The sequence below is a fragment of the Podarcis filfolensis genome, assembly GCF_964270895.1.
Source record: "Podarcis filfolensis genome assembly, chromosome: 12".
Classification (NCBI taxonomy): Eukaryota; Metazoa; Chordata; class Lepidosauria; order Squamata; family Lacertidae; genus Podarcis; species Podarcis filfolensis.
The window spans coordinates 9,956,330-9,975,534 of record NC_139614.1 but is presented as its reverse complement, the minus strand read 5'-3'; the positions used below and the strand labels follow the sequence as shown (position 1 = coordinate 9,975,534).

General features: G+C 40.8%; 2 protein-coding genes across 5 annotated transcripts in view; one reads left to right on the top strand and one right to left on the bottom strand.

The window, feature by feature from the left end:
* FBXL2 (F-box and leucine rich repeat protein 2) overlaps positions 1-5,305 on the top strand; it is a 29,680-nt gene extending 24,375 nt beyond the window's left edge. For 2 of the 4 annotated variants that reach the window (XM_083578158.1, XM_083578156.1), the window contains exons 15-16: positions 393-3,420; positions 4,004-5,305. In XM_083578158.1, coding sequence (XP_083434284.1) covers positions 393-500 — 108 coding nt within the window. In that variant the 3' untranslated portion in view covers positions 501-3,420; positions 4,004-5,305. Of the gene's footprint in view, positions 1-392; positions 3,421-4,003 lie in introns of those variants that run through there. The other 2 variants (XM_083578157.1, XM_083578159.1) reach the window with 2 other exon arrangements.
* Positions 5,306-5,498: 193 nt separating this feature from the next.
* The window catches only part of UBP1 (upstream binding protein 1), a gene marked incomplete at its 5' end in the record, with an annotated part of 30,542 nt that continues 16,835 nt past the window's right edge, over positions 5,499-19,205 (bottom strand). The window contains 8 exons of the mRNA XM_083580131.1: positions 5,499-7,211; positions 7,769-7,820; positions 9,861-10,003; positions 11,888-12,000; positions 12,687-12,777; positions 14,953-15,046; positions 15,983-16,037; positions 16,992-17,098. Coding sequence (XP_083436257.1) covers positions 7,174-7,211; positions 7,769-7,820; positions 9,861-10,003; positions 11,888-12,000; positions 12,687-12,777; positions 14,953-15,046; positions 15,983-16,037; positions 16,992-17,098 — 693 coding nt within the window. The 3' untranslated portion in view covers positions 5,499-7,173. The remainder of the gene's footprint in view (positions 7,212-7,768; positions 7,821-9,860; positions 10,004-11,887; positions 12,001-12,686; positions 12,778-14,952; positions 15,047-15,982; positions 16,038-16,991; positions 17,099-19,205) is intronic.

The window sequence follows — 19,205 nt, the reverse complement described above, 5'->3', positions numbered from 1 at the left end:
AGTTCATAACTTTAGGATGAAGGCTGGCAGGATCACCTCAATACTGTTGCTGCTGAATTCTGGATATTTGGCTGCTTTTCATTAGCAGTTATTAGCTCTGCAGAGCAAGATTAACAAAAGTGGATTGTTCTGGAATGAGTTCCAGTAAAAATTCAAGTAACGATTGTTTGCTAAAGGAACCTGGAAATTGGAGTCCCATACTACTGCCTAAGCAGTCTGAACAGGACTGGCAATTTAGTGAAATTACTAAAGTGGACATCATTTATTAAGGCAATGCAGAACTGAGGGTTGGGAGGGGAGGGTTCAGCAGCAAAGCAGATGTTTTACTATATTGGGATGCAAATTGTATGGCAACTTGTTCAACTTCATTGACTATTAATTTTTGCCTACAGGCTCATCTACCAGATGTGAAAGTTCATGCTTACTTTGCTCCAGTAACTCCGCCTCCTTCTGTAGGAGGCACTCGCCAACAACTCTGCCGATGCTGCATTATTCTTTAGCAGGTAAAGAGTGGCACGGAAGATGTTGGATGAAAGAATGAATGACTGGGAGCAACCATGGTTAAGCTATAAAACAATGTGTTGTTGTTTTTTCCAACCATCCACTTCTGCATTGGTCATAATTCCAGTGCTAATTTACAGGTAAAATATCATGCAGATATGGAACAGTGTTGGCACTTGGATTGACTATTCTCCTCTAGCATTTCTGCCATTGCAGTGCCAACGTGTACTAGCTGGTGTGGAGATATGAGTGTCAAGTTAATCAGAACAAAATACCAACAGTAGAACCCTACAGTTAGTTGCACCTCCATGGTTTAAGTATTAAGATCATCGGGGAAAACCTTTAACACATGTAACCAAAAATGTATTTAACTGTTGGCACGGTTGCTCTACAGAACCTGAACAGGCCATGACTTCAAACAAAGGCAAATGTAACCTGTTGAACAAAGCAGCTTCTCTGGAATGGTATGCAGGAAGCACCCAGAAGATAGTCGCTTATCCCACTCCCCAGTGCCCCAGAGCAGGCAGTGTCATGTGATACAGAGTTGAACTTCAGCCTTCATATGACATCAAGCATGGAACAGGTATAGCCACAGCTGCAAAGGAACTTCTCTTTGTTCAACAGAATGTAATTCTAAACAATTGTGTATAGCTGATGCCCCATAAATTGTCCTGGATCTCTGCTCCAGTGCACTGTACAAAGATTGTGGGCGGGGAGGGGGGCGGTTTGAAGGAAAATGTAAGGTTGAAAAGAAAAACAAAATAGACCAAACACATGTAAAAGTTGCCAAATTTTATTCAGCGCTGGGGGAAAAACCTATCTGCCTAGCTAGGAAAACAGGGCCAGTCTGGAGAGTGTGGGACGACTTGTGCCCCAGCAAGGAGAGGAGCCATTCAAGCATAAGGACTGTGGCTCCAGGAGCCTCTGGGGAATAGATTCCCTTCTGAAAGTAGCAGGGCAGCTGCAAAGGAACCACCAGGAGCACTCCCTATTGTTCCTTTGCTACCACAGCTTCACGTTTCCCATGCTTGATGCCATATGACATCAGGTGCCCCATGAAGGGTGGGCCATTTGTTCTAGCTCTCTGGTCAAGAGGGGTTCTCTTCATGCCTGCTCCTTCCAGAGTCAGCAGTGTTGAAAAAAGAACAAAACAAATCTCATGGGAAACAAAAGCAGCTCAAGAGTCTTGTCTGCAAGCCTTTTTATGGGCACTTTTCCATGATGTGTTGAAAGACTCCCCTCTTTTGGGTATAGGGTCTGAGGCTCCTCTTCCTTCTCTACAGAGGAATCTTTAGGACTCCCCTGGGAAGGAAGAAGAGTGGTCTCACATGGCAGCAGCAAGATGCTTACACCAGTTACTCCATTCTGATGATTTTGTGCCTTTTCTTTCTAGGGTATTGTCCCTAGATCTGGAATCATAAGCAGACCTTGACATCCCAGTCATAGTCTAGAGAAGCACCAGATTTTCCAGCTCCAAATTCTTCCAGTGAGGTTCCCTTTCTGGCATTGTTCAGAAAGCTGGTCAGTGCTGATTGATCGACACCCTTGCAAGGTAGGAAGGCTGCAGGAGTAGCAGAAAAGTTTTATTCCTTTCCAGAAAAGACCTTGGACAGGTTCAAATTTGCCTTTGATGATGGCCCAGTAGTAGTGCTGTTGTTGGACGTAGTGGTCCCCTGGGATGGCGATACCTCTTGGAAGGATTAGGCAAGCAATGTTCAGAGCCAGTGTTAAAGACCGGCCAGCGGACTTCCTCCACAGCTTCTATTTTGTCTTGTGCATCCTTCCTTTGGGTGAAGGATCTGTTGGCAGGAGACTGACAATAGGCTACAGTGGTACCTCAGGTTAAGAACTTAATTCGTTCCGGAGGTCCGTTCTTAATCTGAAACGGTTCTTAACCTGAAGCACCACTTTAGCTAATGGGGCCTCCCACTGCCGCCGCCACGCAATTTCTGTTCTCATCCTGAAGCGTCTGTAACCCACGATACCACTGTACACAGAATTCAAATTTGTCTGGTGACTTCTAGCCTTTATAGCAGATACTAGGTTTGTCGGTTTGCCATTTAGACCTCTGAAGCTAACACAATGGACAGTCATACAATCTGGTATGTCTTTAAAGGGTCAGTGACTGGGGAAGAGGCCCTAAGGGATGTTTTAATCGAAATAGAAGAAAAGGGATGTGCTTCAGAGGGGGATCTCTTTCCTTTCTGGCCATTTCTTGAGAGTCTTGCCTGGACTAGAATAAGACATGTTTTCTGTCTTTATGCTGTTCGTTTCAGGTGGGGGGATTGCCTTGATTTATTTAACAAAATTTATATACCACTAGATTGAAATATTAAAATTATCAATAAAAATCCTAGAATGGTCACTTGTAATGCTCCTCCCTGACCAGACAGCTTAAGCAAGTCCTATTGTTTTCTTGATGCCTCCTGTATGCCATTATTCGGAATGAAATGTTGGTTACTTACCATGAATGTTATTTCCAGGGATGTGCAGAAGGTATCCATGTCCACCATATTTAAGGGAGTGCAGTATGGTATTTACCTTCAGCCTCTGTCTTGTGCCATGCTGATTTGGAGGGTATGATCAGTTTTCCTTTCCTTAGGCTGCTTTGATTGTCTCCCTCACATACGGTCTCTGGTTCAGACCTGCAGGAGACTGGGGAACTGGCTAAAACTTTCAAACCTGCACCATACAATACTGCCTGTCCTAAGGTGGTTGTAATCTACTGTTTTATGGATGCTTCCTGCACCTTTCCCCAATTTGCTATATTGGAGAAATGCTAGAGGCTGTTTCCCAAGGGCAATTATAAGCCAGTTGTTAAATCAAGTACTCCAAAGTTGTGAAAGGACTCTTGTAGGGCTCTAAATAGGAAAGGCATATTGTCTAGTAGTTACATGGGCTTTGCTGAAAAGGAATACTGTATTTTTCGCACCATAGGACGCACCGGACAATAGGACGCACCTTGTTCTGGAGGGGGCAGAACAAGAAAAAAAAATTATCCCCCTCTCTTCCCAGCGCCCCTTCAGCGAAGCGGCAGGAGGCGCTGCGCAGAGAGGGGGAGAATTTCCCCCCTCTTGTTTTCCCCCTCTAAAACAAGGTGCCGTTCAGTCGCCTTCAGGCGCACCGACCCCTCTCGCTCTCCAGGCTTCAGGTTCCTTTCGACCTGCTCTTTGGGGCTGGCGGGGGGAAGCCCACCACCAGCCCCAAAGAGCAGGTCGGGGAGCAGCGGAAAGGCGCAGCGGAGAGGCTGCTGCCATAGTCACGCGTCACTTCTCCAGCTGGGAGAGGGTCGCGGGGCTATGGCTTCTTTAGCCCCGCATGCGCTCTCCCGGCTGGAGAGGTGGCGCGCGGCTAAAGAGGCTCCTGCCATCGCCGCGCGTCACCTCTCCAGCCGGGAGAGGGTTGCAGGGCTATGGCGTCTTCGTTCCATAGGACGCACACACATTTCCCCTTCATTTTTGTAGGGGAAAAAGTGCGTCCTATAGAGCGAAAATACGGTAAGCATTTAAGGTGGAGCAGGGCTTTTGTCTCATCGGAATCTTTGAAGCCAATATTATGAATATATAGAACATAAAAATATTAGGACAACACAATACAATGTTTCTGAAAATAAGCAGTTGTACTGTGGCAGGGGTTAAGTTCTGCCTGACATATTAGATGTGTAACTCAATACACAAGCAAGTAATGTTGCACAAACCGTTTAATATTATATTAGGGAGAATGTGTGGTCCTCCAGATGTTAAGACATTGCAGCTTCTAGCATCCTGGCCACTGATCCATGCTGGCTGTGGTTGCTGGAAGTTGGAATTGAAGAACAGCTAGAGAGCTGGTTATTCCCCATTGCTGTGTTATATGAATGGGACTTGTGTACGTCTCTGGTGCAGCAGTGAGATTAGAAGTTTTCATTATCAATCTTCTCACTACCATGCCAGGAGGAGAAGCAGTATGTCTAAGCCTGAGGGGTTATTCATATGGTAAATCATATACAGTGGTACCTTGGTTTGCAACTGCTTTGGATTACAACCATGTCAAACCCAGAAGCGTGTGTCCCTTTTTTTGGGATTACAGTGGTACCTCGGGTTAAGAACTTAATTTGTTCTGGAGGCCCGTTCTTAACCTGAAGCACCACTTTAGCTAATGGGGCCTCCTACTGCTGCCGTGCCACCGTTGTACGATTTCTGTTCTCATCCTGAAGCAAAGTTCTTAACCCAAGGTACTATTTCTGGGTTAGCTGAGGCTGTAACCTGAAGCATCTGTAACCCCGAGGTATCGCTCTACAACCCATTTTTTGGGGGAGGCCCCATTGGCGAAAGTGCAACCGGACCTCCAGAACGGATTATGGTTGTAAACCAAGGTACCACTGTATTAACATAGCCAGTGTATGCCCTGAACTCTGTGTTCACAGCACACTGAAAATTAAAGGAATCAATTCATTTCAGCTAAGGAGTAATCAAATTGAGGGGAAAATGTATGATTTGAAACACACTGCAAGAACTAGGTACTGATATCTTAAGACTACTTTACAGCTAGATTATGCATTACATTGATTGCCAACAATGGAAAATGTATTTCTTTTTCTGTTAAGAGAGGAATATTCTGCAGACCATATCTGTCTGATTTGCTATCTGTCTATGGTAATTTAAGCTGTCACAGGGGGAAATCTAATCGCTTGTCAAACAAAATTGTTTTGATATGTGTTCAACTCTTAAAAGGTAAAGTGTTTATGAAATTCCAGTTATTAAAAAGGTACTTGCTCCAAGTGAAAAAATTTGGTACACTATTTAAATAAAGGCATCCCTATTTAGACTGGTTTCAATCATTCACCCCGCCCCACGAAGACAAATTAATGCAAGAGTCAATCTTCTGCCAACAGCATACTCAGAACAGTTTTCATACGTGAGTAGCAGAAAATGGGTGGAAAGCTTCTGTCCAAACAAAAGGATATCAGCACCACCTGCACTTCAGTATTGCTTTGCAAGTAAGGAAAGATACAATCATTATTGGAAAATGTTTTTACTGAAATTGAAATGTAATGTATACATCTTATTTAAAAACAAAAAGCAATTTGCTGGTGCCATAATTAAATCCAAGTGAACCAAACTACTGTACAGCTTTTATAATTTAGTGACATTTTTCAGATTCTCCACAGATTAGAAAAATGAGATGATGCATCAAGTCCATTGAAGACACCCGAGTACAACCAAAATAATTTATAGGCAAGAAAAACTCAAAACAATTAAGTATGCTCACAAACTCTACTCTCCTTCCCCATCAGTGCAGAACAGTCCAGGTCATGGGGGGGGTGGGGAGTAAGCCCTCATCCTACTCTAGGAATGAAACAACATTCTTAACATAAAGACAACCTAGGCATAATTATAAATGGGAATGAAATTAAGAACAGTATTTGACATGCTGCTCTTCCCACCTTCAAATATTCACTACATCAGTTAAGATTTTAGCTATTTGATTAAGGGGCAAGCCACCTACCATGACGGAACAACCAGCATTCTCTGTCTGAATCTCCCACAAACCTGTATTAACGCAGAGCAGACATGTGCACCTGTCCTTGGATAGTTCTCTGCTCTTCAGCCAACATTTAAGGACATTTTTGCAGCTCATTCATTAAGTTGTGCAACTGCTAATCAAGTATTTGGTTGTATGGAAGAGGCACTGTAACTATGGTTTTCCACAACAGTCAGAGAGAAAAAAGCAACAAACAGTTCACACATGGGAAGATCCTGGTCTTCAACTAGAGCAGTAACAAAAATCAATGTTTGATTTGTAGATTCCTGCTTGATGCTTTAGAATAGTCCCTTGGTGCCAGTGACATTCCCTTTTTCTCCACGAGGAAGTCCCAACTCACTATTAGTAATAGTGTGGTTCAAAAAGTGAAACATTGAAATGCTGCAGTAGTGCTTTATAGAAAAACTAAAAAAGACATGATGCATAGGCAGATTTTCTGTAACATGCCTATTACAAAGCAAAGTACTGTACCTCACAGGATTTCTTCTTATCCTCTCAAATAGGTACGGATGATGATGCGGTCTGCTGCATGCTTAATTTTCATCTGGCTAGGACTTTCAGTAAGTCCACCTTTTTGACATTTACACTTCTTACATTCACGCTTATACACAATTTACACGGAGGATGCTGTTTTGACAGCTTTACTCTCAAGACCCAAAACCTGATTGCTATCATTTTTACTACTTATTTCCACACAAATTACTATGTGCTCTGCTAACATCAAAAAATAAAATCAGCATAAAGGTACAAGCGAGTAATAGACAAACTGGCACAGAAAGGTAAATGCCCAGAATAAGTTTACATTCAAACTGGATACAGTGTAATAGGAAAGCAGTAACGCTTCTACAAACTGCATCTACTGGCCATAGCTTGCCTTAATGTTAAAAAGGGCAAACACCTTTGTTTCCTTTGTTTTTTCCATGCCTGTATGTTAGCTATTCCGGCATTGTTACCTCTTATGAGGACTTTTGGCTATGGCAGTGGGAAGTTCATCTACTAAACAGCTCATTAGAAAGGTCACCTTGTGTTTTCAATATGAAACATTCTATACGGTGAAGTCAGATCCCTGAAGAGACGGTGTTATTTGTCATTCTTGAGCATGACTTCATTCTATACTGGAATATCAGTCCATTATATTGTATGGCAACATCACTTCAAAATTATATGGAAGCCTTCGCCATTTTCAGCTGTAGATAACATTAAAAGGAGCCATTATTTCAATTTATAATAAAATTTTATAATGAAAGCACATGAATATAAAATGCTATTAAAAGTATTTTCTAGGGCTCACTGAACTGCCAAACTATGGGTTCCATAAGACCTTGAAATCAGGACTGCTTTCGTTCTACTCTACAAAGACAGATGTCATCAGTTCTTATGCCTAAGTATCTCACAATTCTGGAAAGACTCATTCAGCAAAAATTAAATACTTTGAAAACATTTTTTCAAGTGTAACTTGAGTAGCTCCTTTTTCTTTTACTGAAAGATATCTAAATGGCAGTATACAGAGTGATTGAAGGTAGTCCCGAGTTCAGGAGAAGCAGGTTGCAACTTTAAAACATATTCAATTTCAGAACTCAAATAATGGAAGGTATTTAAAAACAAACTGAATGTAAAACATTTAAATGCAAGTCTGTTTTAACTAACTACTGGTAAGTAAAAAATGCAGGGAAGCCAGTGCATCACATAGGCAGTTTTTTAAAAAATAAGCTAAGGGTATTTTTCAACACTATTATTAGCATACCTTTTATTGTGGTAACTAAGAAGCAGCTTTCATCTTCAAAGTTTTGAACCATCTAGGAAGAAAGACAATTAAATGCAGCTACATGCTGGCAACATGCATAGCAGTGTACCCAAGTTTCATTCATCACCCAAAATTGCCACAAGGAGTGCCAAGCTGTTTTACAAGCAGCAACCTGAGCCTCAGTGTTTGCTCTCCTCATTTCAATACTGCTGATCTAGTAAAAAAGTGTCATTATTATGTTTGCATGCTATTTTTTAAAAAAGGAAACTCTACTGTGCTCAATGATGAGTGACAGTGATGTGGCCATGTCTTTTTATCTCTACGAACCTAAGAATATAATTGTGCAGACCCTGCTTGAATATTTGTGGTGTCTCTCAATCCCCTGCTTTACTTAAATTTCTGCTGTTGTTTTAAGGATCCACTTCTGCCTTTTCATTCATCTTCAACTTCCATCACTCGACTGTGTCATGCGAGAAATAACGGACCCCTCAAATATTCCATATGCTCACACAGTGTATTTCACTCCTCTGTCTTCAACATGAAGTTCCAGGTTCAGTGTAGTAATTTAAAAGAGATATTTCATTAACAAGCGAACACTCCTATGTACAACAGCCATGAACTGAACCTTTAACAGAACAAGTTAACTGGCAGGCTTAAAGCTACAGTACTATATATCAGCATGTGCTTTGGGCATAAATGGGGCTGCAGAACAAGAGAGAGGATGAAGCATGGAAATGGGGATGGCCTGTGTGCAAGTCAGAGTTGAAAAAAGAGGGTTGCAAAACGGGAGTGATTAGGTGGCACAGCAACAGGGTGAAGATAAAAGCAGGGGCATTAATGGGCCTGCAGAAAAGGAGGGGATGGTGGTTGCATAATTGGGTGGAAGTTGAAAAGGGTGCTTTGTAGCTGCAAGGTGTGGGAAGGACGAAGATACAGAAAGTTACCATGGGATGATCTGTATTAAATGGCAGGGGGTCCAGAAAAAGAGTGGGGGTGGAGGCACAGACATGGGGGGTGAAGGTGAAAAGTGGCACATAGCAAAGCAGCAGAAAACACAAGTGATGAAATGGCTTCAGAAATGAGGTTGGGAAGGGGAACCGTAGGGGGTTAATGGGGGAATGGCAGAGAAATCGATGAGTTTATGAATAAACAATGCTTTTATTTAGATTTCTAACCCACTGCTCATTAAAAATAATCCCTTATATATATTTTAGGTATTCAAATTTATTTGTTAGAAGCCATTGACCATAATAAAAATACAAACAGAACTGAAGTACATTTTAGCATGGGTTGTCCCCAGCACACAGAAATTGTGTCTGATCCATTGTGCTGCTAAGGCAAATGCAGAAATCATGTATCCCCATCCATCAACAAACAACAGATATTTCTCCCTGTTCAAAAAGGAAAGTGGAGAATTCCTTTGAGAAATCTGTCCCTAGCAGCAATACATAATATAATGAACAATATTTTCCACCTCTTCCTGCTGCAGATACAAATTATGATTTACTGGTATTCTGGCATTTCTCCCATTTAAAATACATTGTCAGCAGAGTTTGGGATAGCATAATTAGAAATGCCTCCCTCAACACATGAACTGAGAGAGAAAAAATGCAATAGACCAAAATCAGATTTCATAGAATAGTAAAATGGTGAGAACTACATAGTTAAAAGTCCTGGTTAATGAGATGTAATCTTTAAATTTTATTTTTAATATCCTGCTTTGCTACTAGGGGTAGCAAGCTTAAAGACATCACCAACCAGTCCACATTTTATTGATAAGGGTTTTTGCATTTGTTGGCCAAGCAGCACCATTATGAAATTTGCCCCAAACTTTTTGGGGGCAACCTTGTGTCTGACATATGCTATAATTTAAACAAGCACAGAAACAAGGCATTGTGAACTCTAGAGATTATTTAAAAAATAACGCTCGTGGGAGGTTCAAGAGTGACCTCAAAAAGAAGTTTGAATGGTTTCCATTCTGACAGCAGGGACCTGGGGTATGGGTGGCTACTATGAACAACATGCCCATGGATGTCCTAACGCTTCACCCGAGGGCCCAGTATATAGATATATTGAAAACAATGTAATTTACCTGGTCACTGACGAGAATATGGATGCCAGTAGGACCCTGTCTGTAAACCTGGTTGATCTGATGCAAAGGAATATTGAACACCAACGCAAGTTTGCGCATGACTTCGGAGGCAGCCATTTCTTCCAAGTAGATTGCATGATAAACTAAAATAAAAATATCTTTTAAAGTATTCTTGCAGTGTTCCTTCAGCACAGACTTCCCATCACTATTTTCTTTGTGAAAGTTACTAGAATCTGTATTCTAAAAAACTAAATGCCATTCACAAAAGAAACAAATCAGTGTATTATTATTATTAATTATATCCATTTTATAACCTGCCCTTTTCCCTGACAGGACTCGATAAAAAGAAGAATCATTAAAAACATGTGGAAAATAATAAAAAAATCGATAGAATTAAAATCGTATTTTAAAACATACAAATAATTACAATAAAAACAACACAGCACTAGCCCTTTCATTGAAAGTTCACAGTCAGTGCCCAAAAGTCTGTCGGAACAAAGAGGACAAATCCAAGGAGCCAATTCCAGAGTGTGGGAGCAGCCACTGAGAAGGTTCTTTCCCACATCCCCACCCAATGTGCCTGTGAGGGTAGCGGGACCCAGAGAAGAGCCTCCTCTGAAGAGCTCAAAACTCGGGCAGGCTTGTATGAGGGAATACGGTCTTTCAGACAGCTTGGACCTATGCCATGTAGGGCTTTCCAGGGCATAAACATCACTTTGAATTGTGCCCGCAAAGAGACCAGAAGCCAGTGAAGCTGTTCTAAGAAGGCAGTCCATATGGTCAGCAATCTGGCTGCAGCTCTTTGAGCTGGTCGAAGCTTCTGAGCACTTTCCAAAAGCAGCCCCACAAAGATCGTGTTACGGAAATCCAAACAGGATGTAACTAAGGCGTGTGTAACTGCGGCCAAATCATACATATCATTCAAGGGGTTTGGTGCACTTGCGTTAACTGTAAACACATTTCCCAGCCACCACGGAAATCAGCACAACCTCGATATCAATCCTTTAAACAGGGCCCAGAATCCTAACCCATCAATGGCTGCCATAACTTCCTGGAACTGAACCAAGACAAAGTATGTTCTGCCTACACGGTGCTCTGAATGAGTTCCACGTAGCCAGAGGGGCAGCGTATAATGTCTATGTAAGGGACACACATCATTCTGCATCATCCTGTAAAGAGGTATTTCCAGTGCCACTTCATAGTTGCTATGGTTTCTAGTTGCTGCAAGCAGTTAAGATCCTGTTCACCCAGACAAATAAGATTTAAATAGATGCAGCCCTTACACCATCACACACTGTTCATCCTTTCATGCAGCACTTTCCATTTGTTCCTGTTAAACTCAATTTTACTTAACATTCATAAAAATTTAGCTTTTCCTCTAGCGTTTGCAATTTCCTCAGTTTTGTTATCTGCAAATTTGAGCCCTTTGCGTAGCTCAATCATGAAAATGTTAAATAGCAGCACATCTGGGACCCCTTATAGAATCCTACACTTCAGCTGAATGTAGATCCTACAAATCCAAGCCCCATCTGCTAACAGCAGTTTCTTTTCAAACATTTGTTTTAAGAAGGCTGCATTGTGGGACAAGTTAAAAAGATGTGCGTACATTTAGTCTATGTCAACTTTACATTTCTGTTTTACTAACCAACCTACATAAAAAATGGGAGCAGTTACTGCCGATCTGGTATTTGTTCTCAGCATGTCAAATGATAGACTCTATCTGTAACTTTACCCCCCCCCCCCGGTGCTTGCAAGTTGTTTATCCTCACCAGTATTTTTCTGTGTATTAGGTCACATAAAGTGTACACCAGCTCTCTGTACTGCGGAAGCTCCAATGGTTCTGTCCATTATAAACTACTCACACTGGCAGAGTAGAAATTTAACTTTTATTTGTTCCAAACAAATACTCAAAAAACCTTCAGCCATAAAGATGGCTGTAAGTGATGAATAAATCCTCCAATGTATAGTAATATAGTCCCATATAGTAATACAGTTGATACTAAAATAAGCTCCTGACAGACACATACCATATATTGCACCATTCCTGCTCTCTCCACTGCCTGAGTCTTGCTGCCTTTCAAGTTGTAGACTTCTTGATTGCTCTTGGCATACATAGATTGTTAGACGTGGCCTAACAGACCTGGAATGTAAGGGGAAAAAATAAATACTCTTATACAAAATAAAATGGACGTACGTCATTATGTTTTGTTACTTTAACACTACTTATTTCTTTACAAACTACTTCACATTTGAGGCAAACTATCAAAGATTGTTTAGTCTGATGACTCATCTCAGAACCACTGAGATTGTCTAATGGTGGTGAATTAATCTTCAAACTTAAAGCAATTAGGACACTGGTGTATGGTGCAATTTTGTAATATAACTACTTGAGTAACAGAAGTAACAGCAAGTTAACATCATCTATTATGCCAGCTTAATTCATAGTTAGAAATCTGCAATTGTTAATATTTAGTAGCCATGACCTCAAGAACTTTAGGTTGGTTATAGCTCACCTAAATGAGAAGATTTGTCTCTTGGCAACAAACCCATCCGTCTTCAAGAAATCAGTACTGCCCAACTGCATTGCTACCAGTCTTACAGTCTACCTTTGAGCTCATCAGTGCCTGCATCATATCTGTGGCCTGCCCTGAAGGTGTACAACAAAACATTCTTCTTTTGAGCACAGTACTTCCAACTCCTGCATGAGCTCACACAGGCATATGCCAATCGAAAATCTAAATTAATATCTCCCAAATCCCTCTAGTCTAAAACAGACTTTCGTACAAAACTGATGCAAGCAAGAGTTGGCACAGGGATAATATTTACCTTGATTTAAGTGCATTGTAAAGCCGAATTCCATCAGCTGGACCACAGATTTGTACCAGATCTTCTCTTGTAAGCTTCAGTAAATCAGCACCTGCAGAAATAAAGCAGAATAGCATCCATATAATATATAGATCAGAATGCAATGTCCACAGTTGTAATATGCCACTGTTGCTTAAAGTGCATCTCAGCAAATGCTTTAGGGCCTCTCCAAAATGTTTAGCTGAAAGGAGATATGCTCAACCTTCCAATTCTGGCAGGAGAAGTTTCGTGGCTTCAGGGACTTGGCTGAACAGCGGATTTTCTAATTTTGTCATTACGGGCAGCACTTCATTCATTGTGCATTCATATTCTTATTTATTAAATTTCTATACCACCCTTCAAAGATCACAGGGTGGTCAGGGTGCCAAGAACACACACTCTAGATCCTGCCCCCCCCCCAGACTGGACAGAGCCTGGAGATGGATTCATTATAGACCCCCTCCTCAACTCTCAATTTCACCCTGATGCTGCACAGAGTACTTGAGTGGGCCCAGCTGGGTGAGACCAACTCCATCCTGTTCACCCATCCAAGCCTTAGTAATGCATATTCAAATCTAACAAGGATCCCCCTGCCAGCCCCTAATATTAGTGTGTCACATCCACAGAGCATTTTCAATTACAGTTTTCTGCCAACAAATCTCAAGACTCCTTACAGCTAGCCTCCTCGGGTAGCAACCAACATTTAGGAAAGCGCCCCAAAACTTTCAATTAACATTTAAAATGGTTAAGGGAGGGGAAATATTAAACATTCTTGTTTTCCCTTTGGACTATGTTTTCTCTTCTCCAACTTCTCTGCTTTGGTCTCAACTGTGACATCTGTTTCTCAGGTTACGGTTCTGTGTTGTTTACCTCTTGTCTTGCTGCTGCCACTTGGGATAGCAGCTGTTTTAAGGCAGAGACTGAAGCTGCTGTGTTTTCTCTCTTTTCTCCATATTCAAAGGAAACTGTGTTAAGGTTCTAATTATGCCTCTACACAATAATGACTGGGGTAGGAACAACAAGAGAAGGCTGTAGCAACAGCAACCTGCACTATTTTCACTATCCACAGCATCTCGCATTTACTCTCAACGAGTGTGCATTCCAAAGACATGTTAGATCAGTGACTAAGCATGAAAAAAGGCAGAAAGTTCACTTCCAGCATATTATTTGGTGGGGATGAATTCTGACAGAAACTCACAACTCAACTAGTAGCCTAAGGAAACATGCATTGACAAATCCATAGAGAAGGCAGACAATCATATAATTTTTGGTACAAAAAGAATCCAAATTGTATCATGCTACAACTGTTGCTATTAAGTTGGTCATATAAAGGGCATGGCATCAGGAGTGAGCAGCAAGATAGCCAACTTTGCAGATGACACAAGATTATTCAGAAGACTTCCAATATCATGGTTTTATGTAAATAACTGCCATATGTGGAACACCACATATAGCGCATCCCAAAAGAGATATTGTACAGAAATAATCAAGTGTTGGAGCACCTTCCCCATAAAGGAAGCCTTTGGGGATTTTTAGATGATAACTAAGGGAAGACATGGTGGAAGTGCTAAAAATTATTGACTGTGTAGAGCACAGCTGGACAACCTGTGACCCCTACATATGCTGCTAGACTACAACTCCCATCATCCTTTGCTATCAGTCATGCTTGGTTAGGACTTTGGTTCCGTTTCCCACCCCAACATACTTTAGTGTGATGTGATCTTTTTCCTACTCTCATATGAGAAGTCTCACCCAATTAAATAGATCAACAACAAATACAGGACAGAGGAAAGTATATTGAACATGGTTACTTCCCAAAACATCCCAATGGCAAGATGTTTTAAAAGGGGGTTAGACAATTTCATGGAGGACACTTATTGTCTACTTCTTGGTTAAACCTCCATGCTTCAGAGGAAATATTCCTTTGCTCCTGGGGGGAAATAGGAGAAAGATGCTAATTGCACAACTTGTTTCTGGACTTCCCAGAAGTAACTTTTGGAAATGGGATGAACCCTTAGCCTGATTCAGCAAGGCAGTTCTTAAGATTATAGTGAAGAAGGGATGCTGCAAGTGTGTCAATAAAAACCATAAAAAATGCTGGAAAGAACTGACAAGGAAAAAAAGAAATCGGGTTGAATTTCCGATAACTAGCAAAGTTATCTGTTAAATCTATATTGCTCATGAAGTCCCGTGGGATGAAGAGCTACTTTGAAAAACAAGCAAACTTAAAAGTTGATCTTGTAAGTACCTGAGAAATTTGAAAACAGCCTTGTGTACGTGGAAAATCTATGTTTAAGCAACCATTGTTGGGCTTCTTGGATTGTGGCTGATGGATGAAGTTGCTGGGGGAAGACAAAAAAATTACTAAAATCTACATTTTATATGGTAATATGCACTCTTAGGTTTTTAAAGTACAATATTTTCTTTCTAAAAGTATTTATGTACCACTATATCATAAAGTATCTGGGTGCTGCAAAACAATAAAACACCATTTAAAGCAATATGAATACTCATTATAACTAATAAAACAAAATCCAGGAACACTTGCAGTTTCTTTGCCACCACTCTCTCCAAAAACCTTTCCGAGAGGATGACTGGCAATTGGCTTTTAATTATTACACACCATTGCGTCCAGGGTTGAATTTTTTAAGGATCAGCCACACCATTGCCTTTTTAAGGGCAGATGGCAGAACCCAATCAGGCAACAATGCTTTCGTAACATCCTGGACGCACCTGGCTATTCTACTCTGGCCAGGAAGAGGAGTGATCGAAGACTGTGCATGGCTAGATGCATCACTTTAAGGATCTTGTCCACATCAGGCTGCACTGACTGGAGCTGATCCCGTAACACTGGACCAGACAAAGCATTGGACAACTGGGCTGGACTTGCTGTGACAGCGGCATCTAAATAACTCCAAATTGGAGCAAGCTTGTCCTTCAGTTGCCTTGCAAACCACTTGCAGCTAGGCACTGTGTGCTTCAGGGTCTGCCCCACAAATCTGGAGTAACAAGTCCCCAGACAACATGGAACTCTGGAGCTGACTCCTTGCGGATGCAATGCATGCAGTCAACTGTAATGTCACTGCCTTCAAGGCCATGTGATAGACACAATGTATCAGCTTTCTATCTCAGCTTGGGAGTGAGATTTCCACCACTCGTGCTCTGGTCTTTGTCCAGCCCATTTCATCAACCCCACAGCTCCTCAGAATACCAAGAAGCAATGCATTCTATCTACATGGTATGAGGGATTCCTGGTAGCATGAGAAACTGGCACTCACCTCTCCCGATACTTGAGGAATTCCATCTCCTTGGTGATTTGGAGATGATGAATTGCTAGACAGGGAAGGATGCGGAAAGGAAGATTACATGATTATTTTACTTGTGTTTTTTGAAGCTATAAGGTTGTGATACAGAGGCACTCCTCTCGAGTATTTTCCTGCCAGCAAACTTCCCACTGCAAATTCAGGCTGGGATGGAACTTCATAAATTTAACAAAGCAGTTTGGGAGTTCAGTGCTAGAATTCCAACTAGGAACCATCTCCAGTGCATGTGCTGTTTTAAAGTGCATTTATCCGTCAGCATCTCCTGCACTGAACTGCTAGAAGAGAATGACCAGCAATTTTATAACAAGTACATTTTTGATGTCTTATTAGCAGAATTTTACACTAACCTCTAGACAATACAACATAGCAGTGCCACACACTTGCAATAGGATTCAACTTCCAGACTAAAGACTACAAAATATTGTCGAAATACAGACCTGGGCTGTTTCTCCTTATCCTGTACTTAGAATAGGGTTGGTACAGGACATTTTATTGCCTGTGACAAAGTACAAGTTGCCACCCAGCCTCAATAGTCTACACTGCAGACTGAATGATATGGTTTGTTTACATACCACTTTTTAGTCCAAAGGCCTCCAAAGTGGCAAACAATATTTATATTAAAAGAAATATACACTAAAAGCACAATACATGAAACACCTTAATTAAAATATAAAATAGCAGCAGACTTTTCAATGGCCGGCATGAAAAAAGGAGGATGTCCCACTAAGAGCAGGAGACAATACAATATCCTCTGTTACACTACTAAGCTAGGAATGTTGACACAGGTTAACTTGTCTATTCCATGTTTCTGTAAAGCTTTGGGCTTTGTATTATAGTTTCTTGTAATCTGATTATCCCAAGAGAGATCATTAAGCGCAAGGAAATCACATACAAGTTCCACAGCATCATTTTCTTCAGTCTCAATCTTGATTTTAAGATACGTCGTGCTAGAAGAGAAGCATACCTGTCTGGGACACTGTAAGTAGTACTATGTGGAGTAGAGGCAAACGTCGGAGTTGGGGTAGGGCTACTGTTCACAAATGCAGTAGATGTATCAGGCCACGGTGAACACTAGAGAAAAGAGAAACATTAAAACAGCAGTTTTATAATTAAAGCTGGGCTTCACTTTGCAAGAGCATAACTCTTACTTTCTCCAAAGCTCTCTACCAGTCCTCACTTATTTTATCAAATAATTATATATTTACTATGCATGCATACAACTCAAGCTAAGTCACTAAAAGTTTATACGTGCCTTGTGATAATAAATTTAGTAATGACTCCGCCCCCCCTACAAACAGATCTCTTCATACCTGAATTTCTAAACTATTCCATAAACTGATTGTTTTCAGTGACTAACAAAAACAGGAAATTTTAAAGGTAAGCCCACGCATTACCACTGCTCAGGTTGCTCCAGTATAGCTGGATGACTAGGAAATATCCAGAAACTGCTCATGTACATTGGCTTTACTAGCATGGTTTTTTCCTCCAAAAGAACCATGAGAACACAGAAGCCTACAAGGAACCACAAATCTCTCACCAAAAACTCATTCCAATGGTTTCCTAAGGGAAGCCATGGTAATTTAATAGCACTGAAACAAACCTAAGTTTAAAATTTAGATGCAGGTCCACAAAACTTTATGGCATCTCAAATGTGCACAGTGTTAAGCACCCAAAAGCAAGAAAGGGGAGAACCTCACTCATACAGCAAGGAACTTTAGATCTCTTGCAAACAAAAAAAAAAAAAAAAAAAAAAAAAAGGGAGGGGGACTTTTGAGCTTCTCATTCACATTCTACAACCAGTTGTAGCGAGCCGCATTCTGCCTCACAGAAAGGAAGGGGAAACAGCAACACAACACGGGGAGAAACTTTTCCCACATACTTTAAGGAAACATGCACTCCAACCAAGGGCACTGCATGCCAGCTCCTATATCCAGAATGCATTACTTGATCAGTTAGTTTTTTAAAAAAAGGTCTGACCTAGTTTATCTAATTCTGAAGCATTGCTTTGAACCACTGAATGTCTGGAGGAGGATTCTAAGCATGTTCAGCTGAACAAGTTTAGATTCTTCCCTGTAGCTGGAAGCCACAACTTACCAGGGTCTTCATTTGCAAGGGATTGGTGGATCATATGCTAGCTTGGCATGATTAGGGTGGGTGGGAATAGAACCATGCATACCTTGTAGTATCAGTCCAAGGTCCACCATCCTACTTTCAAAAGCAATCTGTCAAATGTCTTTGGACACTCACAGAGTAAGAACATGATAGTGATCCATTGTTTGTGCCCAGTATCCAGTACTCAGAGGAATACCACCTTTAAACTTGTAATCACAGCAATTTGCTGCATTTTCTTATCAGGATGAAACCATGCACATTCGGAAGAAGGCTATGAACGCCAATTTCATAACCCTTCTCCCTCTCTCAAACACACCCTCTAGGGAAAAGAGAGCAGAACCATTCTCAGCAGGCTTTTTTTCTTTATTCAACAAGAAAATAGTTTCAACAAGCCTGACAAACACAGAGTTCTGTGTTTTATTGTTTACTATTATATATCATTACTTCTAAGTACAAATATTATTAAATGCATGCTCTCTCTTTACAGGCAGGGAAAGAACTTCATCTCAATTGAAGCGCACAGAAAGCAGAGGGGGAAGCTGGCATGTACAGGTGGCTGTTTTTCACGCCTTTGGTGCACGATGGGGATTAAGCCCCAATTCTAGGGCAACAATAAATCATGTTCTGATTTCTGACAAAGCAAATATGCATTTCAAAGATGTGCACACCACACTGAAGCTACACCCAAATATGCATGCTTGTATTTTTTACTTCCAGATGTGAATTCTAAGAATTTTTTAAAAAAGATATATTCTCTTTAAATGTAATAGTTTAAAACAATATCAACAACTGAAATAAGTATAAGAAGGTGCCACAAAGTTTCTGGGTGCCTGAAATGTGAAGGTTCAACATTTGTTTTGATACAGTATGTATTTTATGGTTGCTTTCAATATACTAACTGAATAATATTCCTTCTGAGATTGTAATCCATGCTGCCTATGATTAAATGGGACATTTTAGATCAATAATTTTCTCAAGATAATGACAGTTAAGCAGAAATTAACACTGGATTAAAGCAAATGCATTCTAGCTGAATAATGACTGCATTTTAAGGGTACTGTATTTT